The sequence below is a fragment of the Hipposideros armiger genome, unplaced genomic scaffold (genome assembly GCF_001890085.2).
Source record: "Hipposideros armiger isolate ML-2016 unplaced genomic scaffold, ASM189008v1 scaffold_17, whole genome shotgun sequence".
Lineage (NCBI taxonomy): Eukaryota > Metazoa > Chordata > Mammalia > Chiroptera > Hipposideridae > Hipposideros > Hipposideros armiger.
In genome coordinates, this window is record NW_017731367.1 from 1,945,561 (window position 1) to 1,961,321 (window position 15,761).

A 15,761-nucleotide genomic window follows, 5' to 3' on the forward strand; every position below is an offset into this window, starting at 1 on the left:
TGGCAAACCCATCCCACTGGAGAACGGAAAGCATTAGTCCAGGGCTATGCTCTGCACTGGCCCTCAGAGGGTCTCGGGGCCTGGCACACACCAGGCCAGGGCTCCACGACATCAGGATAAACAACAGCTTACACGGCCACCTCTGCCAGTCATGACACAGTCAGCCACACACCCGCCCCACCGTGCAGGTGGCACCGAGCACTCGTGCTGACGGGAAGGGACCCGCAGCAGTGGAGACCCGTCCAGGGGGATGCGACTGGCCGCCCGCTGGGAGGGGTGGTGGGCCTTGGGGTTTACACCTTGGTATAGAAAATTCCAAACACACCGAAGTGGAGACGACCGTGTGGCGAGCACTCGCCATGCCCCGGGCGAGAAGAGTCAGGAAGCCAGGCCCCCCAGGACCCGAGCGGGTGGCTCACCGCTCGCTGACGGCCATGACGTCCAGGACGTTGGAGAAGAGGATGTGCGCCTCGGACGGGTGCAGAATCTTCCTCAGCCGCTCGTTTTCCACGAAGTGGGACACCAGCAGGTTCAGGCTCTTGTAGTAGGAGGCCTCGGAGGTGACCAGCTCGAACATGGCCTGCGTCCGGACGCCGGGCGGAGCAGACAAGAGGGGACAGTGGTTACCACCAAGGACTTGCCCTCCAGGAGGGCGCCTGCCTCGTTCTCAGACAGGAACACGGGGGGGCTTGGCAGGGCTCCCATCAGCAATAAAAGAAGGAAGCTGACGCTGAGGTCGTGGCGGAAGCTGGCAAGTCACCCTCTGCATGAAAGGCACAGCGGCCACACCCTAGAGAGAACGCTCCCATGGCTTATTACAGTGAAAACTGGGGACAGCCTTGTGTCCAAAACATGGAACAAGGTATCGACACCAGAGGTCGGCCATACGTCGGAGCCCCGGCAGCGGCTGAGGGTGACAGGTCCTGGCACGGAATGGGCAGGACAGTCAGCACTAGGGAGACTCCCACTCCTACACGCCCAGAGAGATGTCTGCAAGGAAAGAGACCACCATGGCAGCCACAGGTACGGGGCAAAGGGGTGGAATTTAGGGGCGACTCTTACTCTTCCCTCTTTACTCTGAAACTGAAAAAAAACGAGAACATATTTCTTTCATGGTCTGATTTTATAACGTGATCGATAAAGCAATTTTCATTTTGCAAAACAGAGAAAGAAATCCATAATCAGATGAACTTTTTAGAGGCACCTTGACTTTCTATCCTGATGATTACCTGATTGGTGAGCCTGTGAACACAGCAAAACTCATCAAAGCTCTGCCCTCTCTAGTGTCGCTCTGCCAAGCGCTGGTGGTGCTGCTGGTTCACCTCCCCGCTCACTTACGAGCAAGCCAGCGTCCCTGCCAGAGGCCAGCCCGAGTCCCTCCTCACTCCCCATCACCCTGTGCTGGTCCTCGACCTCGGGCAGATTCAGGTCCCACAGTGGCCGCCCAAAAGGGACAGCAAGGTGGGGTGAATTGTGCCCCGCCCCCGAAAGCTGCGTCCATGCCTGGCACCTGTCAGTGTGACCGCGTTTGGAAAAAGGGCCTTTGCAGGTGTAGTTAAGGGTGTCGCGGTGAGGAGCAGAGCAGCCTGGACTGAGGGTCTCAACCCAATGACAGGTATCTTTCTAAGAGAGAGGAGGAGGGAGACTTGACCCCGACACACAGGGAAGGCGGCCACGTGAAGACAGGCAGACATGGAGGACGCCTGGCACCACTAGAAGCTGGAAAAGGTAGAAGGGCTCCCTGGAGCCTTCGGAGCGAGCGGCGCCCTTCCCGCCGACGCCCTGATTTCAGGCTTCCGGCCTCTGCCACGTGGGGGGACACATTCCTGTTGTTTTAAGCCACCCAGCTTGTGGCCATTTGTTACAGAAGCCCCAGGAAACTAAGACAGGCAGACGGGGAGGGACGGAAAGCAGGACAGTGATGAGCGCAGGGGACCCTGGTCCCTCCCCAGTGTCCTGCCCACCCCCATCTCTCGCCAACCTCCCCGATGTCTGGGAAGATGCTGCTCCCGGGGTTAGGAGGGATGGATGAAAGGCGGGGAGGCGGGAAGGGAGGGGGAGGGAGGCACTGGCCTGCGTTCCAAACACAGCCCGCTCCTCTGCCTCACTGAATCCTCACAGGTCCCCCAGGAAGGACAAGCGGAAGCTCCCGTCTTACCCAAAGGAAACAGGGTGCAGAGGTGAAGAAACGCCCCCCAAGTCATACTGCGGGCTGGTGGAAGAGCCAGCCAAGACTCACCCAAGGTTTTTCCGAGTTCTGGGCTCTGCCACGACCCTCCCTGCCGTGACAGACCGCTGGCAGAGCAGGGCTTAAACGGTGTCAGCAGGCGGCCATGCAAAGCTGGACCAACAGCTGACGTGGCAAAGCTCTTTATTTTATTTTTTTTTTAAGATTTTTATTGGGGAATTGGGGGATGGGAACAGTGCTGGGGAATTGGGGGAAGGGGAACAGTGCTGGGGAATTGGGGGAAGGGGAACAGACAAGTTGCTGTCCTTTTGTTCTTCAGTCTAGTTGTGGAGGACGTTGCTTCACTGGCCCAAGTTGGCACCATCATTGCGCTCTTCCCGGGTGAGGCACATCAGTCGCCGGCTTCTGGACGGCCGCTCACGGCGGCTGCTGGCCGCTCACGCTGGCTGCTGACTACACACAGTAGCCCATGGCAACCCACTGCAGCAGGGGCTGCAGCCTATGCCGTCGCCGGCGACTCACGGCAGCCCAGCTCCAGGTTGAGCTGTTGTGCAGCATCTTAGCTGTAGAGGGCAGTATCACTGGCCCTCATATGTGGGATCCGAACTGGGGCCCTCTGGCATCCCAAGCCAGCTCTTAACCATTGCGCCACTCGGCCGGCCCGCAAAGCACTTTAAAAGAAGCAACGTCTTGGTGCATGGGGGCACTCCATAGTGTGAGCCTGCTCAGCACCAGTGAGGAAGCTCACCTAGCATCTCTCCAGGGGGGGCCACCAATTACAGACCCTGGGCCACCTGCAGCCCCGAGTGACACCACCTGGGTCTCTAGCGTCTGCCTCGGACTTGAGCCAGTGACAGTGAGATGAGGAGCTGTGATAGGCCCCACGTCACGGCCGCTCGGTCCCCTCACAGACACAAAGCCATGGAAGGCACAGCATGCTGGCCTCACTAACGGCAGAGCTGCAGCCCAGCCCAGCCCAGAATGAGGAACCGCGCTGTGTTGTGTGTCCACCCCGCTGTCCCCCGTTCTCACGCCCTCCAGCCCTGCCTCGCGAGACCAAGATACGATGGGCAGGAAGTTCCCCAGAAGCTTCTCCGTTACCGCCGCTAAAATCAAGTCACTTTCCTGCTGCTAAATTTAAGTTTCTCAAGAAAATGTCAAGTCATTACCACTCCTAAGTTGTAAGCAAATGTAACTAAAAAGCCCAACGTACCCCAAAATTGATTCGGATGAGTGTTACCGAGATAGAAAAAAAACTCCGTGCCCCAATGCAGCACCAGAAAGTGTCCTTGAAGGATGCCTGGAGGGACGCCTGGGACTGTACGTGGAAACGCCGTCCTGGCTCAGTTCACCCGGGTCCCCTGGACCGGTGGCATCCTGGTCTTGATCTCTGCAGGACAAGGGGTCGGGGGCAGCTGGACAGGAGCAGGCGGCCTTTTGGCCGCTGACACGCAGAGGGTTTGGGCCTGAAGCCCTGCTAATTGGTACTGGCTGAGCCCATTCACAACACTCACCCCCTCTTTCTCTGTTTATAGGCAATTAGTCATCTGTGAATTTTAGTTTTCCAGGGTGTTTGTCTTCATTTTACATGTCAAACTATTTGCCGCATCAATATGGTTGTCTTTTCCTTATCAGTATTATGTTTACTCTCAGTCACGCGAGCCTCTGCACGGCAGTGTGGAGCTGACAGGGACCCAGGCCCTGTTGCTGCTTCGTGCATTCATTCACCCATTCGTTCAGTCCACAAACATTTACCGGGCGCTGGCCTAGGCACCGGGCATTCGGTGTTGAGCACAGCAAACTGCCTGTGGCAGCCGGAGCCACATCGCAGGGGAGTGGGGACAAGGAAGACGGGAGGACAGGGCAGGGGGACAGAGACGCTGTGGAGCAGAGGTGTGTGTGAGTGTGTGTGTATAAGTGTGTGTTACTACAGGGAGTCCCCCTTGATAAACCAGCACCTGCATCCCAGCCCGCAGCCCCCGACGTCCCCACCATTGGGGCTCACGCAGGGTTGCTGTCCTCGGGAGCACTCAGTAGACTGAGCAGCATTTTGTGAAGCACGGCTTGGTATCCCAGGGCGCTTTGAGCACTTGACTATTCCATTTGGTTTCTGCCAGTAATCACGTTACTCCTCCTGGTATTGCCCATCTCTGCGACAACTAAGCCCACTGCTGCCTGGACTGTTTGCGAAGTGTAAAATCCTCGGTGTTAATGGCTCATAGGTCACTCTGGACATTTCAGAGAGGTTTGCTGTCGGTGAGGGCTGTGACAGGCCTGGTGTCCACACGGGCAGCAGAGCAGCAGAGTGGCCAAGGCCTTGGCCCTCGAGTTAGCCAGACCTGTGTCGTGAGAACTGCTCTATCCTGCTAAGCCTCAGTTTCCGTATGTGCAAAATGGGAACAGTCCCCAGGGGGAAGCTCTCAGCCTAGAGCCGGCCCATCTCAAAGCACCTGCAAGGGGCCGGCCGAGTGGCTCAGCTGGTTAAGAGCTCGCTCAAGAGTTTGAGCTCTGAGCAACAGCGGTTCGAGTCCAGCCTGAGCTGAGCAGCCGCTGAGCTGCCAACAGGTAGCAGGATGNCAACAGCGGTTCGAGTCCAGCCTGAGCTGAGCAGCCGCTGAGCTGCCAACAGGTAGCAGGATGGCTCAGCTAAAAAAAAAAAAAAAAAAAAGCACCTGCAGACCTCTGGGGTCATTATCCATCTGGCCTCTGGGCATCATCTTCACAGGACCGTGCTTCATGGATGCTGCCCTGGCCAGAAGGGTCGAGGCGGGCTTGTCTCAGGAGGTGACAGTGGGCTGAGTCCTAAACGACGACCAGGAGGCCCATTCCTGGCATGGGCTCAGGGCTCAGGGCTCAGGGAGGAGGCGGAGAGCAGGGGAGGTGCGGCTGGCCTCAGGCAGCAGGCTCCCATCCACACTGAGTCCATCCCCTCTGACAGTAGGTCGTGTGGGCTAGAGCCACACTTTGTCTTCACGAGTCCACAGAGAGCTGCTGCTCCTGGACTCAGAGTGTGTTCACATGCCTCCCAAGCCGGCCTGTGGACCAGAAGCCGCGACCGTCTCCCCACCGGCCTCCCCCGCCAAGCTCAGGAAGCATTGGAACATATTTTTCTCAGTACATTTCGATTCTCTTCCAAAAGAAGGAAGCAACACATCTGAGGAATCACTGGCACTCCAGCTGGGACCGTCACCTGCAGTGTCTCAGATGAGCTGCGGGTTTAGCTTCAGTGGGTAAGTATCTCCCCCTCCTTGGGGACTGCAGACTTCTGAGATTTCAGAGCCCAAGTCAGCTGCATGGAAGATACCCCACAGACATGAAGAGCCAGGAATCCCCCTAATGCAGCGTGTCCTACGGGGGTTGCTTGGGGTTCAGGGACCTCAGGTGGCCTGGGACTGGAGTGGCCCAGAGCTAGGCCTTCCTCGACCACCCTGTCTGAGCAATGCATTTGAAGAAACAAAGGAGGCCCTGCCCCATCAGCAAGGGGGGCAAAAGAGGAAACAGGGCCACCAGGACTAGTGTGGGGTGGGAGCGTGGGTGGGGAGGAGGGAACATAGCCAGCTTCTGTGGGAGGGAGGCTGAAAACCAGTCCTAACACAGCACTGCTCCGTAAGCACTCCGTACTGACCCCGAGTTTCCTGTGGTTGACACAATTCACTTGTGTTGTATTTCACTGTGTGACATGGGCCCTCACTGTCCGGTCAGGCAAACTCACCCGCCCCGTCCTCCACACCCACTCCGACGTTCCCACGGGTATCCGTCCTTCCTTCTTCCAGCGTCAGCAAAGCTCAAGGCTGGACAACTCTCTCCCTCGCTCTTTACTTTCACTGCCTCCTTCCCGTCGTTCAGGCTTCTTCTGGGGATCCCCATGTGGTGCTTTCAATTCTGATACTGTTTCTGGCTTCCCCCGACCTCGGTGTTAATGGTCCACAGCTGCCTTTGATGCTGTCACCTTTCCTTTATTAGGATGCTGTTGTGCGGTGGGCTGGCTGAGGACTGAAGCTGCACACATCCCCTCTCTCCACTGCTGTTGTCGTCTGGTGTGTCATCGGCACAGCACCCACACCCCAAGGGTCCTAGCAAGGCCTTGTCACCTCCACCTGAGCCCCAGGCTCTTCCCAGGACCAACTGTCCTCAGTGGTCTGAGCAGATGAACGGGACAGATCTCAGGTTGCCTGCACTTCCCACCTGTCATGAAATGAATTGTGCCCCCCAAAGTCATACGTTGAAGCCCTGGCCCCCAATGTGCCTGTATTTGCAGATGGGGCCTTCGAAGAGGTAATTAAGGTCAAATGAGGTCGTAAGGGTGGAGCCCTGATCCAATGTGACTGGTGTCCTCGTAAGAAGAGGAAGAAACACGAGGGATGTAAACACAGAGGAAAGGCCACGTGAGGACGTAGTGAGAAGGTGGTCTCACCAGACACCCACCCTGCTGGCACCTTGGTCTGGGACTTCCAGCCTCCAGAGCTGAGCTGTGAGAAACAATGTCTGCTGTTGAGCTGGTCTGAGGTATTCTGTTATGACAGCCAAGGCACCACCGGAATTCCCACCAGCCCCAAGAACTGTCCCTCTGCAGCTTCCAGGCCAGACATGAGTCCACGCTGCCTCCACTACCCACCGGACCAGATCGCGGGCTAGAGGGTGACCCAGGAGGTCCCTCCTGACACGAGACACACACTTCGCAGGGAACCAGGCAGAGTCGGACATTATCCCAAGTTGCCATAAAGGAGGTTTAAGACCAGAGTTGAGAGGAACAAGACGTTCTCTGCCGTGGCCCCTGTGTCATTGGAGGCTCGGACCAGACTGATGACCCTTCACCGATATTCTTTAAAACGCCATGTGCTGCTCTCAAAAAATATTGCACCAGGGGGGAAAAAGGCTATTTTGCAAGAACTGCTTGTTACTGAGCCAGGGCCGTGGCCATGACGTGTGTAGAAGCCCACACTCTGGCACTGGTTTCTGAGAAAAGAAAAAGCTTTTATTGCAAATTTGACTTAGTAAGAAGGTAGGAGGCAAAGTTCAAATCTGTCTCCCAACCAAGGGTTTTTGGGTTCCATTTAAAGGAAGAAGTGGAGTGGGCCGGCCAAGTGGCTCAGTTGGTTAAGAGCTCGCTTACGAGTGTGAGCTCTGAGCAACAGCAGTTCGATGCTCGGCCCAAGCTGAGCTGCCAACAGGTGGCAGGATGGCTCAGCTAAACAAAAAATTAAAAAGTCATTTTCCTTTTTTTAAAGGAAGAAGTGGGGTAAGTTATGCATTGAGCTACATTATTTCAGCATAGTGAGGGCTTGGTGCACAGACTTTGGGGGATCATGGCTTTTCAGGCATGCATGTTTGATTTCGGGGGGTTTAGTATGTATTCCGTGGTGGATTTCAGCCCGATGTCGTTAAAAGGTTATTCTAGGGTGAGGTCTTTCTCTAGGGCGCATTTCTGACTGTCCAGCTGCCTGATCTGTGGCCTTGCTCTGTTCTGTCTGAATCTCATTAGAAACAGGACAAGGCCTGTTCAGACTGGTTCCGCAGCTACATGCTGACCACGCTGCCCCTTTGCCAGATCGAGGCATCCTTCTCTCCCCAATGCCAGGAAACTCTTAGCTACATTTCTCTCTTAAGTCATCATACTCTTGCCGGAGACACATCGACGGATGTGGCACTTAAGTGGTAAGTAGTAGCCACAAATGTCCTTGTTCTCGCCACCTAACATGTGACTGGCATAACACTAAGTACATCCAATGTGTCACCGCACTTGGTCCTCACGACAACTCTGGAGGTGGCCCAGACTGTTCCCATTGGGCAGACCTCGGTGCTGAGGTCACAAAATCTGTGAACGGCCAACATAAGGCTCGCGTCCCCACCCTTTTACTCCAGGGCTCCGCGTCTTGGCCTTTCTGCTATGAGACGACCTTCCATGCGAACACCGAGGTTTCCCGCGAGCCCAGAGGCCAGTGGTGCCAGCCAGGGCCCCGTCTCCTTGCTGGTGTTTCCATAGAAGCCCCCCTGCTCCCACACAGGATCATAGGCTCTTTTCAGGGTCTTAATCCTCTTTTTAGCTTTAGCTGGTGCATTCAAGTAGGTGCTTAATGGTAAATTTGTTACATAACACCTCTAAACAAGCACTCAAACGTGAACCAGGCCTGGTGTCTGGTTGATGGACCGTACAGGTGGGTTAGTAACGCCCACTGACTCCTAACTGCCACCCAAAGGCTCAGCTCCCAGACCCCTCCTCCTCCGGGTCGGTCAGCACCCATATCAAGGGCGGTGTTAGCTGCACGTGGCCTCCATCCCTCCTTCCTTCCTGGCTGCTGCTGGTCTGGGCGTCTGCCATCCCTGGATGGCTTCCTAAAGGGCCTGGCCCCTGGTGCAGCAGACACAGGAGACGCAATGCTCCCAGTGTGCGCTGAGCACCTACTAGGAGCTGGGGGCCGCCGGGTACTGGGGGCCCCTGAATGGCCAACCCTGACTCTGGCCTGTTGGAGATCATGGGTCAGGAGACCTCACACTGGGAACCAGGGCCCACCCTGCTGCCCACCCCTTCCCGGCTCACGTGCTCCACAGACTTGTCCCGAGAGCCACGGGCAGGAAGCGGCTGGGCTTGATGCTGGTGACACAGAACGCTGTCATCGAGGATGCGGCTGGGGTACAGCCGATAACGGCACCTTCTGGCAAAGCGGGAAAGTGGCGGAGGTGACCTCACCCGCCCGGTGGTGGAGAGAGGCGGGCAGCTAGGGAAGGGTTCTGGAAGGGGCTGGGTCAAAGAACTAACAAGTGTTAGTCGGGCAGAGAGGGGACTAAAAGCCTGCATGTCTCAGCCTGGTGACCACAGCTATTTGTGAAAATGCAGGTTCCCAGGCCCACGCACGACCCGTCTTTTAATAAGACGCCCAGGTCACCACCAGGTGATGGATGGCAGAGTCTGAGGGCCCCTGGCCCCCAGGGTTGGGGGCCTCCAGCCCCTAAGCCTCCGTGTGTATCTCTCTTTTGTACTTGTCACCCTGAGTCTTAAATGTGAGGCGGCCTGACTTATGCTCAGCTTTGCTGTCAGCATGTTTGCTTTGGCCTGGAGGACGGGAGGGGATGGAGCGCACGCTGCGCCTAGATGCCTCCGGCTTGGGGTGTCCCTCCCGAAGCTCAGTCTCCCGTAGAGGCCGTGGGACATCACCCGCTGACACCTTGGTTCTGTGCCTCCATGTGCCAGCGAGAGTTATGGCCGCCTTGGCTGCCGAAGGCCGGGTCCTGTGCTCAAGATGCTCAGCCCCTGTGCACCCCACGACCCCAAAGGCAAGCCAGAGGCCCCAGAGCCTGAGGCCTCCCAGGGCTCAGGTGAGCTGTCTGTGCAGGGATGACCACATGGCCCCTCTCTGAGGGGGTGTCAGCAGAAGCCAGGGAAACGGGCGGCCAGGCCCTGCGATCACAGGCCGAGCTGCTCTCTGCAGGGGCCCTCAGGGTCCTTCCATGCCAGCAAAGCCACCCTGGGTGGACTCGTGCCCGCACTCTGCCAGATTGCGCTTCCCCCATGATCAGGCTGCAAAGGCACAAGACTTTCGTCACTTCTGTGGCTGGAACAGGAATTCATACCCTACAGGCATTAGGGTGGATAGAAGTGACTCCAAAAAGGCTATTAGTCAAGAAGCCCCTAGAGCAGCGGTTCTCAACCTTCCTAATGCCGCGACCCCTTAATACAGTTCCTCATGTTGTGGTGACCCCTGACCATAAAATGATTTTCGTTGCTACTCTATAACTGTAATTTTGCTACTGTCATGAATCGTAATGTAAGTATCTTTTTGTTTTCCATGGTCTTAGGCGACGCCTGTGAAAGGGTTGTTCGACCCCAAAGGGGTCACGACTCACAGGTTGAGAACCGCTGCCCTAGAGCATATCTTTCTTCTGCAAACAATAAGTATGAAGTCAGACTCCACACCTGTGCCCTGACCCCCTGCAGTGCCATCTTATCTGTGCAAGAAATGCAAAGAAGGCCAAGGCTGAGCATAGGGTAACAACTACCTCCAGGCATTGTTGTAAGACTAGGGGTCATATATTAAATGTGAGTCATGTATGCATGCATTGGGGGGGGCAGTGCAGCCCCCCACCACCAGCAGCCCAAACTCAAGCCTCCACAAGCTCTCACATGTCCGAGCACCAACTATTACATTTTCTTAAGATGATCTGGTTAATAAGATAATTTACAAAAAAGAACATACTAAAATAGGTAAAAATTTTAAAAGACACAGGCTTGCAGAGATGCTCAGCCTCACTCACCAGGAGAGAAACGCAAATAAAAACCACAACGAAATATAATTTACAACCTAGCACATTTGTCAAAATAAAATCGCTGTTTTTGAACTTTATATCAGGTGCATAAATTACTTATCCAAAAGATTCATTTTAAAAACGATAAATGCTAACTTTGTCACTTTGTTAAAACAGTTACAGCTGCTTGCTTTCTAAATCAAATAGAAAGGAAGTTTCTGGCATTTTGGGCAACGGCTATTGTCCACCTTAAATCAGGGGGCAAACATCCTTGTTCCCTCCCAACGTGGGACTAATTTGCTGAGTTGTTAAGGTTTGTCCTACAGAGACAAATATATATGATTCAATAAGGGTTGGTAAATAAAATAACAAACATGATTTAATTTTGTGATAGATACATCCTATGAAAAACCCTAAGTAATCTCCTTCTAAAACGCACAGTTTTCCTTTGGAAAAAAATTAAAGTACACTTAAGTTCTACATTGTGAAAATACGTTGAAAAACAACAAAAGTACAGCTCTGGTGTCAGAGACGGAGCAGACTCAGGCTGCGCGTTCAATCATAACTGGCTAGATCCCCCGGGAAGGCCCTCACAGGGCACCTGCCGGGGCTCCTCCCTTCTCATTCCCAGGAGGATGGAGCTGTCTGGGCATGCCAGGGCTGTGCCATCTGTCATAAGTGCCAGCTGGGCAGGACACCCTGCATGAGTGTATGTGTGTCCCTGTTTCCTTGGAGATACTCAAAATATCATTCCTTGCTCATTTTTCAAGCTCTGCACACCCAGCTCACAAGATGAGGGACTGTGGCGAGTGGAGTCTGTCTTTTTCTACCTCCTGCAGAGACAGTTTCCTGGTGCACGGTGGGGACACAGCCCAGGCCAGCAGCGGAGCGACTGCCTCAGGTACTGTGCAGGGGACAGCACCTCCAGGTTCACCAGTGTCGGGAGTGGTGAGAACCCAGTGCTAGCCGATGTTTCGTCTGTAGCTGTGACTGCTTTCCACCCCCACCCCCCGCTGCGGTCTGTCCTCCTTACTTTGTTCTCCTTTTAGGACAATTCTGTGTTCTACCACTTTCTAGAGAAACCCCTGCCCTCCCTCATTGGAACATCCTGCCCTTTCCACAGCCGCCTCCTCCCTAACTTGGCAATCTGAATGAATGTATGTCTAATTATTTTCCTAAACACCACTCCAAAAAGGAGGGCGGGAACCAACAGCTTCAGAAGAAGTTAAGAAACAGAACCTAAACTATGAAAATCCGACACGACATCTGAGACAACACTTTCCAGTGTCAGCCACCTAATGTTTACTTTTAAAAAAAGGAGGAAAACATACGATTTTGTTCTTAAATCCTGAGTCTTCAATGGCTGATTATTAAGAGTCAGGCCTACAAAAGGCATCATTTGGGGGTGTTTTCCTTGTGTGAACATTAGGTACTGCGACCTGCTGCTTTTGTAGCTTATGAACAAGAGCCGTCTTGCCAACAGATTGAGTGGCGGTACAAGTTGCCTGACTTGGCTCTGACGCATGAAAAGATAAGCTGATGCTGAAGTCGCTGAGTTGGAGCATAAAATCTCAACAGTGTCAGTGTTGTGCCCCCATTGCCAAGCACCAACAAAACAGAAGCTCACATTACGCTCTATCAAAATACATAGGAAAAGTCAGAAGCCCATGTGCCCGTGTTACTACTGCATGTGACGACATTTATTGTCAGGTCATCCTGATTTATTTAACTATCTTGATTCCCTGGAAATGACAAAAATGTCATTTATTACATAGCTTTATCTTCTATGCCCACTCTACTATAGATGTAATATTCTATCCTGCCTTTTAAAAACGTAATATGCCATGAATATTCACCTATTTCATTCTGTGAAAACCTGTTTTTTAATGTTTGTGTCTTTGTATAGCTGTACAGTGTCTTACTAAACAATTCCCCTATCATTGGGCATTAAGGTTTATCCCCAGAGTCTTCCCCTAATTTTTGCTGAACTTCCCAATAAATATTTGTGCACATTTCTGATTATTTTTCAATATAAATTTCTAGAAACTGGAACATCAGACAGAGTATGAATTCTAGTAAGGGTTTTCATACAAATATTGTTATACTCTTCCTATCACCTGTGTTTAAGCTCTCATTTAAAAATGCCCCAACACTGGGTTTTAAATATATTGAAATGTAAAAGTCTCTGCCATTTTGAAATGCCTGTTCTCAATGTTGCTTTAATTTATACCTCTTTGATCAACAGTGAGCTTGATTTTTTTTTTCCTTTCTTCATTTAATCACTGGCCATTTGCATTTTTTCTATGAGAAATGTTTTGCCTATTTTCCTTTTGGTGCTCATAGTTTTCTTATCAGCAGAGCTTTCTGATTGATTGCAACCTGAATTTTGCTGCTATATAGAAAACCAACTAATTTTTGCATGTTTATCTTACAATTGGCCACCTCCCTGAAGTGCCACATTGGATCCAGTATTTTGGACTGCCTCAGGATTTTTAAGCAGGCAACCTTCATTGGCAGGTAAGGGGGGTTTTTACTTTCCTTTTCTATGGCTTTCTCTCTTATTTCTTTTCTTGTCTTATTGCACTGGCCAGGGCTTCCAGAGAAATGTCAGTGTCAGCAAGCATCACTGTCTTGTCTTTATTGCCCCAACAATTCTTCATCATGTATGATTTTTGTATATAGGCCTTCCTCTAAATTGTATTCCTTATAAATTGAGATATTCCTTATGAATATTCCCAAGATATTCCTTATAAATTTCAGAAAGTATCCTTCTGAGTTTTGTTTAGATGGAAATAGATGTACTACTTCCTTTTTCAACCTCTTTGAAGATGAGTATTTTTCTCCACTGGTCTATTGATAGGTCCCAAACATTACATGATTTTTGCAGTAATTTACACGTGCTCCGTGTGTGTTATTCTTTTAATATATCTCCCGATTTGATTTTCTTATGTTTTATGTAAATTTTTTGCCTTAATTCACAGTGAGACAGATCTATGTTTTATTTTTGGGAACAAGGAGAGTTTGTTGGGTTAAACGAAAGAGGACATTGAACCCTTTTTATAATGCGTTAGTTTTTAAATGAACAGACAGCAAAATTGACTTCTTTGGAGTGTACAATTCTATGAATTTTAACACATGTATAGAATCTTCCAAAACTACAACCAGGATACACAACAGTGCCATCACCCCAAAAACATCCTGTGCTATCCTGTTCTAGTCACACCCTCCCCCACCCTCACCCCTGACAACCACTTGTCTGCTCCCTGTCACTATAGGTTTGTCTGGTTCAGAATGTCATCTCAGTGGAATCATATAGTAGGTAACCTTTCTGATTTCTTTCACTCAGCAAGATGCCTTGGAGAGTCATCTAAGTTGTGTGTATCAATAGTTCACTTCTTGTTATTACTGACTAGTGCCATGTGTGGATGTTCTAGACTTTGTTTATCCATCTCTCTGTTAGAGGACGTCTGGGATGTTTCCAGTTTGGGGCAATTATGAATAGAGCCACTATAAACATTCAAGTACAGGTTTTTATGTGAACACAAGTTATTTCTCTAGGGCAGGGGTTCTCAACCAGAAACTACTTTTGCTCCCCAGGGGACATTCAGCTAAGTCTAGAGACAGTTTTGGTGGTCACAGCTGAAGGCAGGGGTGCTACTGGCACCTGGTACTAGGGGCCAGGGATGCTGCTAAACCCCTCACAATGCACAGGAAAACCCCCAAAGAACGATCCACCCCCAAGTGTCAATAGTGCTGCTGTCGAGTCTCTGCGCTAGGTAAACGCCGAGGACTGGGGTTGCTGGGCTGTGCGGTAAGTGTATGCTTCACTTGATAAGAAACTGACACCTCTTCTGCCCACCTCTTCTCCACATGTGGCCAGTCGCTACTGTGGTGGGCAGCGCAGATTTAGAGACTACAAAGCTCAGTAAAAATACTTTAAATCCAACTCATTATTTTCTTCAGGTTCCTCCTATCCCTGTGACGTCCCACGCCTATAGAAACCGTATAGTGCGTATGGCAATATCTGCTCATGGCTCTGACAGATGCTGCTCTGTTTGGCTGCCAGCTCATAATATAATAGCTTATAATAGTTACCTTTTCTTTATCAATACACCTCTTGGGAATGGCCTTCCTAATCAAGACACAACATCCGAAAGAACAGGTTTCAATAAATAAAAAAACTGATAGATCATCTATAAAAATAGAAAAACGATTTTTATGTGACAAAGGATACCATGAACAAAGTAGGAAGGAAAGTAAGCACTCGATCCGCCTGTCGCTAGCTCTTTATGGGTGTTACAACCCAGTGATACAGGTACTATGATGATGCCCATTTTATAGATAAGGAAATGGAGGCCCAGAGAGGTTAAGTTACATGCCCAAGGTCACACAGCTAAGTAGTAGCAGAACTGGGGTACAAACCCAGGCGGTTGGGCTCCAGTGCCTGTGTACATAACCACTGCCACATCGCCTTCCCTATACTATGCTGCGGGAGAAAGCATTTGAAACATCAAAAAAAATAATATTCAGAGTGTATAAAAAACCTGCTATCAATCAAGAAGAGAAATATAAACAGCCCAATAGAAAGAAAAATGGCAAAGGACAGAATAGGCAATTCACAGACAAAGAAACGGAAACAGCCAATAAACACGAAAGATGCTCAATTTCCAAGTCATCAGCGGAGACAGGTTAAAACAAGGTACGATTTTTCAACCAATAGATGAGAGCGAAAATAAAGACGTTTGCTAACTAACAGGGCTGGGAGGGTGTGAGAGAATGGCCTCTCACTGCCGTAGCCCTATGAACGGTGTCCTGCCTTTCTGAAAGGCAATTTACCCACCACCACTGAACACCACTTCACCTATGACCAGCAATTCCTCTATCCCACAGCAATGGTCTCACAGCAGCACAGGGATGCACTCTCCTAACCCAGCTCCACGGGCGGGGCCCACGTGCCAAGTTCACCCGCCCTGTTTCCTACAAAGCCATGTGGGGATGGGAGCTGAGCACTGGGGCAGCAGGACACCCACCAGGCCACCCGCCACACCTCCCTCCCCACACAAGTCCCTTGTGTTCGTCCTTAAACTTAAGCCATTTGCACTTGCTATGCACTTAAGTCCTTTCATGATAAAAGCGAAACAATTTTCAGGGCAAAGGGAGTTGTTCTTAAGAAAACTAAGCTGAAAGCTCTGCGAGTCCAGTAATGGCAAGATGCTAAAAACCAAACCAAAATCAAACTGCTGATGAATAAAACATGCGTAAAGCATGGGGAAACATCAGAAACATCTATAAGGATTTTGCACTTAAAGAGTCTTCCCGGGTGTCTGAACTC

General features: G+C 51.3%; 1 protein-coding gene across 1 annotated transcript in view; it reads right to left on the reverse strand.

Moving 5' to 3' along the window:
• NGEF (neuronal guanine nucleotide exchange factor) overlaps positions 1 to 15,761 on the reverse strand; it is a 37,797-nt gene that overhangs the window by 12,679 nt on the left and 9,357 nt on the right. The window contains exon 4 of the mRNA XM_019629108.1: positions 420 to 580. Coding sequence (XP_019484653.1) covers positions 420 to 580 — 161 coding nt within the window. The remainder of the gene's footprint in view (positions 1 to 419; positions 581 to 15,761) is intronic.